This window comes from Pelmatolapia mariae, linkage group LG7 (assembly GCF_036321145.2).
Source record: "Pelmatolapia mariae isolate MD_Pm_ZW linkage group LG7, Pm_UMD_F_2, whole genome shotgun sequence".
NCBI classification, from domain to species: domain Eukaryota; kingdom Metazoa; phylum Chordata; class Actinopteri; order Cichliformes; family Cichlidae; genus Pelmatolapia; species Pelmatolapia mariae.
This window is the reverse complement of record NC_086233.1, coordinates 18706960-18718029: the sequence shown is the minus strand read 5'-3', so window position 1 is coordinate 18718029 and position 11070 is coordinate 18706960. Positions and strand designations below refer to the sequence as shown.

Sequence of the window (11070 nt, the reverse complement as noted above, 5' to 3'; positions counted from 1 at the left end):
TTTAGTGTACCACGTGACCCGACTGTCAAAGATGGCCCCCTCCTACTGGGTGTGAGAGGACCGACAGCTGACAAAGGAAACAAATCTGTCCAGAAAGGACGGCAACGATTCATAGCGATTCACTGCACACGTCCGCTCAGACAACGCAGCGCTTGTATGGTATGTACGCTTGTCTTTGTCAGCCTGCATTGTGCGTCAGTGCTGCCAGTAGTTACTGCTGTGTGGCGTTTTGCTAGCTCTGTACAGTGAGCTTGTTAGTCTGCCGTTAGCTTGATGCCGTCAGAGGTTAAAGCATCCTCGGCTGCCAGAGAGACGCGTTCCTCGGTGTAGGGAGAATTATCTGGCCCCATTGGGCTGTATGAATGAATGAAATAAACTGGAGTTTTATTGTTTTTGATTTTCTTTCCCTAATATATCCTTCAGCTTTCATAACCATTTGTTAAGCATAGCCTCCATAGCTGACCCAGAACTCACACTACACAGACAGCTCAAACTCCGACCCCCACAGGAACAAAAGGTTGCAACTGATGTGGAAAGAATATGTGTTTCATGTGTGGCCTTTTACTCGTGCTATCTAAGCTGTATGAATTTCTCACTGACGGGGTGAATTTTCAGTGTGGTCATAGTTCATGGCAGGAAGCAGATAAAGCATGACCAAGGTTCAGAGTTAGAATAAGCAAGAAAAGACTCAGAATTCAGTACAGTAGCATTTGAATCTGTAAATTTCTTTTTCACATTATTCTGTTTGTTGTGATCTGTATTTTTTTTTTCTTAAATGCTAACTTTTCCCCCCTTTTTCCTCAGACATCCATAGCAAGGGAAAGTTACCTTCCAAATGATGAAGCCTGTGAGAGAGAGGAAGTGACAGAAGAAGGCCTTCATTGCTGCACACCATCTGTTCAGATCAACCCTCCTCCCTCTTTGTGAGCGCCCACCCTGCAGCCATGCAAATCAACCCAGTGCACGTGGAGTCCACTGTAGTTTTGGCAGTGGTACTATGTGTCCACATGGCGGTCTGGAACCAGCACTCCTGGTGCAGCATAGCCCTGGTGATCCAGGCTTTCTATGTGCAGCATAAATGGGACCGTCTGCTCAGGTCTGGGGGTGCTGTGTTCCAGTTTCGCCCTTCAGCGAACAGCGGCATCGTTCCGGCATCTATGGTGATGCCTTTGTTGGGCCTGGCACTGAGAGAAAAGTGCTCTGCCTCAGGGAATGTCTACTTTGAACGCTTCTCCATGGTGATCACCATCACAGGCATGATGCTAGCCCTGTTCCTCTCCCTGATTGCACTGGGAATCACAAGACCTGTTCCCACCAACACTTGTGTGATTGCAGGAATGGCCGGCAGTGCAATTCTCTACACCACAAAGCAGACCCTGACGGTGTCTGAGGTCATAGAGGTTTTGGAAGTGCTGCTGATCTTTGTCTATCTCAGCCTGATTGTGCTTTATCTGCTGCCACGCTGCTTCACACCCGGAGAGGCGCTCCTCATTGTCGGTGGAATCAGCTTCATCGTGAACCAGCTCATCAAGCGCTCCCTGAACCTGGCGGAGGTCAAAGGTGACCCGGTGAACTATTTCCTCCCGGTGTTAATGGTGGGCTCGCTGCTGCTGGGCGTTTTCTTTGCCCTGCTCTTTTGTTTCATGGAGTCTGAGAGCTGGGGGTCATCGCTCTTCTTTCACATGATGACAGCCGTTCTGGGTCTGGGGATCTTGATGCCCTGGCTGTCTTTGTTCATCGGTCGCCACCCCCTCATGTGGTTGTTGGACTTCATCACGTTGAATGACAGGAGACTCTGCCTGCTGGCGTACTGGGTGTTTCTGTCTGTTGTGGCAAGTTGCGTTGTGCTACATCAGAACTGTCAGCGCCAGTCAGGTTCCAAGAAGCACCAGGCGTCGACCATCGTCAGGAAGTACTTCCATCTGATTGTAGTGGCCACCTACATTCCAGGGTTGATCTACGACAGGCAGCTGCTCCACGTGGCATCTGTGGGTTGCCTGGCGGTTTTCTTGTTCTTGGAGTATGTGCGTTACTTTCGAATCAGGCCTCTCGGTCAGCTGCTCAGGCAGTTGCTCACTCTGTTCCTGGACGAGCGGGACTCTGGGCCTCTCATCCTCACCCACGTTTACCTGCTACTGGGCATGTCTTTGCCCATTTGGCTGTTTCCTGGACCCTGTGCCCCTAAGGGAATACTTCCAGGGGCGGGTGGCCTGGTGCCCTACGCAGGTGTGCTCGCGGTGGGAGTTGGAGACACTGTGGCCTCTGTGTTTGGCAGTACCATGGGGGAGATCCATTGGCCTGGCACCAAGAAAACCTTAGAGGGGACCGCGACATCTGTGTTCGCCCAGATCATCGCCGTGGCCATGTTTCTCATCTTTGACAGCAGCATCAATCTGAACACCACCTACTCATGGATTGTTGGCTCCATCACTCTGGTGGCCATGCTGGAAGCCTACACCTCCCAAATAGACAATCTGCTGCTTCCACTCTACCTCTTCATCCTCCTGTTGCTTTGAATGGACCGATCATACAAACAAGCAGATCCACTGCCTGTTCTGCCTGTTTCTCAGCCATTTCTGGTGGTGAACTTGGGACAAAAAAAAGCTGTCTTTCGTAGTCTGTAGACATGATCACAAACGGTAGTTATTTTTGACCAGCACAATGTGATTGAAAGCAGTCAGATTAACCGACCAGGGTATCGACAAACCTTTACATGCGACAGTATTGGCATGACAGTCTGTTGTCTTTAGATCATTTTCAGTATCCTTTCCAATGACCAGTGGAACATTTTAGATCAAGTCTGAGCCTTGCGACAGAGGTGGCCTATGTTTTCTCTGCCACTGACACCAACAGCTCCTAAATTATGCAACGGGAGACTCAGTTTAGCAGAGTGTGGAGGGGAAAAAAAGTGTTTCTTAAATAGAAATCCTGGACACATTTTTATAATCGGCAAGAAATACACAAAATGTCCTGTCGTTTTTGTTTCGTAAACAGATACATGCCTTGTATTGCCTTTCGAAGAACATAAGTTAACTTTAAATTATTGATATGTCTTTTAATCAACTTTCTCACGTCTAGGCTATTATTTTTGCCTCCCTGATGGCAATATGAAGAAGTTTCTTCTGAAAATACTTGCCTTAAGAAGTCTATTTTCTATCACACACGACCTACCATAATAGAAGCTGTAGACGCTAGCATGGCAGCCCATTTCAACTCTTATTTAAAGGGCTGATTTATACTTATATATGGTAGAAACACACTATGCTCCTGCATGAGACTGATGTGATAATGCAGTACTATAATGTGTATGCCGGTTGTCCTACCGCATATATTTTTTTCAGATAAATCAACTTTGCTTACCGGTTTGTGGTTTAATGGGACCCTGCACCCCTTAAATATCTACATTTCCTTGTAATACTGAGCCTTTAGTGTTTTGTTTTGTTTTTTTGGACATTGTAGATGTGCTTTTGGGCCACACCCATGCACACAGGCCTTGAGTTACTTCTAAATTATTGTTTTATATGCTTTATAGCAATATACTCTAAATTTAATTGGGTTTGATCTCGTCATTTGTAGATAAGGAAATGGAGCTGGTTTCAGTTCATCTGTAAAAGTGTTTCTTTTTTGTTTGTTTGTTTGTTTTTAATGTTCTGATGATGTTTATTAGCCTGATCCCGCTGGTGTGTTTCTTTTTCTAACATTCTTACATTTTGAAAGAAAAATTTAGTATTGCATGTTTCAGAACATCTGAGAACAAACAAAGCTTGTTTTGTTTTTTTTTGGGGGGGGGGGGGGTTTGTTGTTGTTGTTTTTTTTTTTGAGGATTGAGATGTAGGACCTGTATGAGCGACTGTATTTTAACAACACAAAGATTATCCCTTCGCTTTTTCACTTTGATTTGTAACACTAATACGAGGAGTTTGAATGCTGCACTTAATAATTACACGTACATAAAGCTTTGTCTTTTTCATTTTAAGTTGGGTCTTAAAATGAACATACTTGAAAGCAGAGATGCTCACTGTTGTCTATAAATGGAGGAATTCATTGTCTTATTTGGGCACAAATCATTTAAAAAGATCTTGCACAAGAATAAAGCTGTTGACAATGCTGATGAAGAAATGCTTAATAAAGGTGGGTGGAAATGTCAGTTGCACAGTGAAATCTCCATGGAGACTTGATCAAAAAAAATGTTTATTTAAAAAGAAATTTTCAGCCACAATTTAAAATACTTTTCCAGCAAATTTATAATTAAGTTAGAAAAAATTATTAGTCCAAATGCTGGTTAGTAAGGAACCAGAGAATGGCCAAGCTTGCAATTTTTTTTTCTTATAAAACTAGTTTAATTCTTCTGTTACCCTCTTTTTGTGATAACTTGACATAAGCAGACTGGCTAAGCAGTTGCACAGACTGAATTTGTCAAACCGAAATACTGGTAGCAGAGCAGTATATTTTCCCAAGGATGATCAAATCAAAACGGCACAAAAATGCAAAAATTTCAAACACAGTATATCGGATGAAAGCAACACTGCTGCAGCCAAATCAGCAGCGTGTGAGACTGTGATCGAAAACGCGCTGTACAGTATGTAATTTAAAAAAAAATCCTATGAATGTGTGTGTGTGCTTTAAGTGTTTTGACTGAAAAAGTGCAATATCAATAAAGTCTATTTAAAGCCAGGAAGGAAAGCTGGTTAAATATGGAGTTAACAGACTTATTACAATGTTATTAAAACATGGTTTCAAGTGTTAACATAATTATAATGCTGCATGCTGCAAAATCAGTCTGGTGTTGAGCTGTTTTCTTGTGGCATGCAAGAAAGTTTAGGTGTAGTCTTTCAACTGCAAACCTGCTGCTGTTAACAGCCTGAAACTTGCAGAGAAGACAGCAGCTAATCCATGGCCTGGACTTCCTTTAAATATATGGTTACTATACACGTGATGAGCATGTGTCACTTTTGACATGACCAAGGAAAAAAATGTTTCTCAAAGCCTCTTTCCCAGATGTACACCATTTCAAAGAAATGCTCAACTGGGTCTTCCTTCCCTCATCACTTCCTAAAGGTCGTGGCACATGGCATTCCCTCCCTGCTCCTGGTAATTCTGAAGCTTTCTTCCTGTTAAGAGGGAGTTTTTCCTTCTCACTGTTGCCAAGTACTCACTCATAGGGAGTCATCAGATTGTTGGGATTTTCTCTTCATTATTGTAGGGTCTTTACCCTAAAATATAATCTATATTTTATATAAATATAAAACTGTGATTTAGTGCTTTATAAACAGAATTGAATTGAGTTGCAAAGCATATCAAAACATTCATTTTGAATGTCCCCCAGAAGAACTATTCTGGAAGTTTAAGATATTAACAAAAATGTTTTGCAGACAGCACAGCACAGGGTTTATGATTGGGGTTGGGGACCACCTCTGTGGAGTTTGTCTATTCTCCCTGTGCCTATGTGGGTGATCTCCAGGTAATCCGGCTTCTTCCCACACTCCAAAAACATGTAAGTTAGGTTAACTGGTGGTTCTAAATTGACCGTGGGTGTGAATAGACCGCAATAGACTGTGAACCTGTCCAGGGTGTAGCCACCTCTCAGTAGCCCAGTGACTCCAAATTGTTCAAGTTGAGAGAAATGGATGGATATACATTACCAGTCAAAAGTTTGGACACAAACCATTTCAGGTGATAACCTCATGAAGCTCATTGAGAGACTGCCAAGAGTGTGCAAAGCAGCAATCAAAGCAAAGGGTGGCTATGTTGAAGAATGTAAAATATAAAACATGTTTTGAGGTATTTCACATTTTTTTTTGTTAACTACATAATTCCATGTGTGTTCATTCACAGTTGTAATGCCTTCAGTGAGAATCTACAATGTAAACAGCCATAAAAATAAAGACAAACCATTAAATCAGAAGGTGTCCAAACTTTTGACTGGTAGTATATCTTATTTATACATGTCTATTTTTTCTATATCTTTGTTATCATGGGTCATGAATAACACTTGGCTACGATCGATACAGGAACAACAGGCTGAGCTCAGGAATCAGCCTATTGTTTTCTTGTGTAATAAGATCCTTTTACCCTTATCAGAAGAATATTGCAAGCACAGCCATTCTTTGGGAAGTTAATGAAACAGTATTATCAGATTTTTTTTTCCTTGATGAAAATATCATAGATGCTGGTTATTCTTTGGAGCAGCACCGGATGCAAAGAATCCTTCAAGTGTAGAGAGGTGGGAAAGGGAGGTCTTCAGTGGGCTGCAACCTTACAGGACCAAAGAGATGGAAATAAGATGGACAGGTCAGACTTGGGAAATTTCTTTGGAGCATCTTGTTTCATAAAGTTTGCATTAATGAGAGAACACTGATTTTCCATACAAAACTAAATGCTGACATATACAAATCTAGATATGTTGTATGAAAACACAGAAGGGCTGATCTAAACAAATCTGTGTACTTGACGTGTGCATCAACAAAAAACTGACATTAAACAAATTACCGAGGAACATCTCTATTTGACTACATGTTAACTGAGACAATCACTTGCCAGAAATATGTAGTCAAATAAAAGAAATATCACAAGGCCAGCCCACACGGATAAAGTCTCACCAGTTGTCAGGGCTCCAGCGGGTCTGCTGGGCTTCCATGATGTGGAAGGTGTAGACATGACGAGACTCTTCAGAGGTGTTTTCAGCACTTCGATGCACCACCTCTCCGTGGATCAGGATAACACCACCTGAACAAGGGAATGAGCAACAGCTGACCAACTTGAACAGCTTTATTTCAGTAATGCAGTGCTAACTCTACTTTTGTGACCAATTATTCTAACAGTCATGTTTTTGTTTCAGCATTTCCTCAGACTTGAGGACCTAAAAACATTTTGCAGGTCGCAGCAGATGGCTGCTTCTCCTGGAGGTTTCTTCCTGTTATAAGGGAGTTTTTTCTTCCCGCTGCCGCCAAGTGCTTGCTCACAGGATGTTATCTGATTGTTGGGGTTTTCTCTCTATTATTGTAGTTTCTTTACCTTACACTATAAAGCACATTATTGTAACTTGGTTATATAAATAACATTTAATTGAACTGAACTTAGTTTACAAGGTAGAGAATATAAAGATTAATGCAATTCTTAGCATGTTTAAAGCAGCTAGCTAGTTAGCTTAGCTTAGCATAAAGACTCCAAATGTGAGAAAACTGCACATCTAATTTAAACTACCAGAACCTCCAGAGTTTGATAAGTCACTTTTTTTGTTAATTTAAACAAAAACAAGTGTCAATATGGTGGTTGGTGTGTATTATTTTTATCACAGTGCAGAAAAAGAAAAAAAACTCCTGGCATTCAATCTAAGGTGAACTATCCTGAGCTGTCGAGGGTCAAAAGTTTCTTTATAAGCAACAATTTTTTTTTACAATTTCAGTTGCAAAATGTCACAAAATTCAAAAATGCGTCCATCAATCACTGACTAAATTTAGATTTATGCTAATGACCTTTTTTCACTGGTGCAGCAACAAACTTCTCGTCATCATATGCCTGCTCTCTACCGATAAAGTCGGTCAGAGGAAAGGTGCCCTTTGGAGTACGCACCATACGTCTAGTGATACCGCCTGGGGCAAAAAGAGAAAATATGCAATTATAACATGCAATAAATAGACCTTAAAAACTATTTCAGAAATATGTGGCACAGCAGTAGCTGGATAACATATACACTATATAGACATTCTGGTAGATACTTACTGTTGTGTGATCCTGGGATAAACCACAGACAGCCATTGTTAATAGTAGCATCTTCCAGGGCAATCCATACCCCCATAACTCTGCCCAGGGGCTCCGTGTACAGAAATGTAGCATCTTGGTGTGGAGTCACTAAGAAACACATGAGAATCTGCTATGGATATAATTTAAAATGATATGAATGTATACAGACAACCACCTCTAAACTGAAGGTTTTGTTATATTTTGTTTTTTCCAAGGCACCGGGCTTTCCTGTAATTTTTAAAATGGTGTTCAGGAATAGTTCTCCAGGCTTTTTACCTGATTTTTTTTTGTCTGTTTGTTAAGGTAAGCTAAAACTGACTATTAATTATTCAAGAATAAATAAGGCATCTAACTAACCAGATGAACCGTATTTACTTTGTTAATAGAAGCCTGACACAAAATAAATCTCTAATTTCCTTTCCATAAAACTGTATTTTGTCAGTGACACTGTAATTCCCAATCAGCTATCAGCCAAAAACCTGGCATATCTCGCCTTTGTGTGCAGTGTGTCCTTAAAAAATTTGAGGAAACTGGACAGAAAGAAGTGGCAGACCTAAAATCTGTGTGTATAACCAGCTGTAAAACATGGTGGATGCTCTGCCATCGTTTAGGGCTAAATTTCAAAATTGAACATTTTCAGTCATGGGATGGCCTCCCGAAAAATAGGTCATATTATACAGCATCTGGAAAACACTGAACCTTTTAAACTTTAACAAGGTTCCTACTGCAACTTAAATTCAGCTTCATTACAAAACAAATATTGATGGGATTTAGAATAATGCTAACCTGTGTTTAGGCTAGTCGCTTTCATGCCTCACTTTCAGTAGAATGAAATGTCATGGCAGTATTTTGGCACCCCGTTAACATAAAATACCATCAACAAAAGGCAAAAAGATGTAAGTTTCACAAAAGGTGGAATTCACGACAGAACAGATTTTACCGGTATTCCTAATAATGTGGCCAAGGTATAAATATTCCATTATTTACAAGGTTTTTATGTCAGTTTTTTTTGCTTTTACTTTCGTGTTTTTATACCAAATTTGAGTGTCTTTAATATGAGACAAAAATAAGGATAAGAAGGGATCTTTGGTTAAAAAATGTGATGGGAAATGTATACTCATTACTGACAAAAATATTCTGCTGAATTTTCTTACCTTCCCCACCGATGCCTGGTTGCTGTAAAAGATGAAGTTCTTATTTCAATCTTTACGTTTTAATAAGTCATTATGTAGCATTGTCTAACAGTACAAGACCATTTACCTTAAATATGAACATACTTTGGAGAATCACAGGACTCACTAGGCCCAGCTTTTTAGCTATGCCCTAGGAGAATTACATTTCATTGGACAGTTAGTTATTCTGTGACTCAGTAAATCATTCTTTCACTCCGTCAACCTGTTAGCTCACCTGGACTTTGGGCGAAAGTGTAACCTTTTTGTACAACGGCTCATAGGCATGCAGTGCTAAAAGAAAAAAAAAAACTAGCAGTTAGGAGATTTTTATGCAACAGTTTATAGGCTACGTGTTGTTGGAAAACCCCAAAAGCTCACCATGTCCAACTTTATTTAGTGACCGCTGCTTGGGTACAGTAAACTCCCCTGCAAGGTGAGAAAAGCATCATCTCATTTTGGAGTTTCACAGCATGAGAAATGAAAGACAGTGTAGAAAGAATTTCACTGGAACTCACCTTTGTCATCAAAAACCCCTTTCTCAAAGAAGAATCGGATCTTATCTCCACTTGTGATGAAATAGTCAGCATTTCCCTGCAGGTCAGAGGGGAAAGACACCGACACTGACTACACTGTTGACATAAGAGTCTGCTTGCAGGGTCAAAGAGGTCGAGGCAAATAACTGTAAATGTGAAGCTAACTTGTAGAAAGACTACATGGGTGTGATCACTAAGGAGGGAGCGCACTCAGCTGCCTTACCTGCATCTACAAGTGGTGATGTCATTGGAAGCATGTGAAAGAAACATTGTTCAAAGGAAAGCTGACAGTGTTAAAGATCCTGTGCAGCGTTGCTCATTGGGTCACCTGTTTTTTTAGCTGCTCATCATGGTAGGTGGAGAAGGTGGTGCGGCAGTGTTCGGGGACATCCATCCGCTCCACAATCTCTGCCATCCTCTGCCTCAGTTCATCACACTCCTGAGAGGTCAGCAGCCCGTCCAGAACCACGTATCCATCCTCCTGGTACTGTCAAGCCGAAGGAAATTCGGTTTGAGCCGTTTACAGAACAGAAGAAGCAATAACTGAAGCATCGAGGCTCGTCCTAATGACCTTTCATGCCTGCTTTTCACACAAAGGTCTCTTTCACATTTCAAACTGAAGTCACACCCAGAATTTAATTCACAGCCATGAGACGTGAAACAGATTCTACATATTAAGGCCGGTTCCCAGTTTAAAATTGCATAATTACATTAAAACAGCTGCATAAAATATGTGAGTTTTGTTTTTGTTTTGTTTTTTTATTCTTGGCTAATGAGTGTCTTGTGTTACTGATTTCTTAAGGATGACAGCTGCATCATAATCCAACAAGAGGAAAAAAACATGTTTTAATTGTTGTCCACCCTGCAGCATTGTTCTGTTTTCTGGATTTAACCCAACCGGAGAGAATGTGTTATAAAAAAAATAGTTGCCATCGGATAGTTTAAGTACATATATATTTTATAAATATTCTCTTATAATCTCGCAAACTACGGCAAGATTACAAGACTACAGCATAGCCTCGGTTAGTTCCTGCCTTTCTGTAGCTTACAAGAACAGAGTAAGTGTTGGAAAATGGGGAATTTACTCCTGAGGGCACATATGGTGTTTTCCTAGCTGAAACAGGGGGCGTTTGCTGACGTCAGTAGACCACTTGTGGCTGCAGGGTGTTGTGCAATGAACTTGAAATGTGCATTTCATTTGAATACAGCGACAAAATACAATCTTATTACCATATATAATACGGAAGAGGCTGCTGATGCACAATCGACATTGCAAAAGTAAAACTGTTTTCTATTCGAAGCAAACAGTGATCAAATTGCTAATTATTTAACTGAGCATTGGTAATTTAACTATAAACTGCACTTCCATGTCATTTTCATCGGTATGTGAAAGTAATCCTCACCCTCTGCACATCCTGATCTGTCATAAAATCCATGGCGTTCCGCTGGGAGAAATCCACTGCACGGGACCGATGCGCCTGCGTCTCTCCCCCTGGTTGAAGCACAGCCTGTTCGTATCCGACCACGTGACGTGTCTACTTAAATTAAGGTGTTATCATACAGAGACCGTAATAGGATTTTTGGACCTTTGGCTGTATCCCAATTCAGGGTCTGCAGCCTTA

General features: G+C 41.0%; 2 protein-coding genes across 2 annotated transcripts; one reads left to right on the top strand and one right to left on the bottom strand.

Annotated features, from left to right (window-relative positions):
- The first annotated feature begins 40 nt into the window (after nt 1-40).
- Nucleotides 41-4899, top strand: dolk (dolichol kinase). The gene is made up of 2 exons (XM_063478239.1): nt 41-159; nt 805-4899. The coding sequence occupies exon 2, from the start codon at nt 945-947 to the stop codon at nt 2514-2516; it is 1572 nt and encodes a 523-aa protein (XP_063334309.1). The 5' UTR covers nt 41-159; nt 805-944; the 3' UTR covers nt 2517-4899.
- phyhd1 (phytanoyl-CoA dioxygenase domain containing 1) lies at nt 4172-11070 on the bottom strand. Its single transcript, XM_063478240.1, has 11 exons — nt 10852-11070; nt 9777-9935; nt 9431-9506; nt 9294-9341; nt 9151-9206; nt 9004-9066; nt 8898-8919; nt 7723-7851; nt 7476-7592; nt 6600-6726; nt 4172-6255 (listed from the first exon to the last, which is right to left on the bottom strand). Exons 1-11 carry the CDS (start codon nt 10882-10884, stop codon nt 6210-6212), a joined length of 876 nt encoding a protein of 291 aa, XP_063334310.1. The 5' UTR covers nt 10885-11070; the 3' UTR covers nt 4172-6209.

Bases quoted from the DNA above. Each gene is read 5' to 3' on its own strand.
- phyhd1 (XM_063478240.1), bottom strand. From the start codon at position 10,884: ATGGATTTTATGACAGATCAGGATGTGCAGAGG. The intron at 9,936-10,851 runs GTGAGGATTACT...TCGGCTTGACAG, and splicing joins CAGATCAGGATGTGCAGAGG to TACCAGGAGGATGGATACGT. The intron at 9,342-9,430 runs GTGAGTTCCAGT...CTCACCTTGCAG, and splicing joins AGGGGTTTTTGATGACAAAG to GGGAGTTTACTGTACCCAAG.
- dolk (XM_063478239.1), top strand. From the start codon at position 945: ATGCAAATCAACCCAGTGCACGTGGAGTCCACTGTAGTTTTGGCAGTG.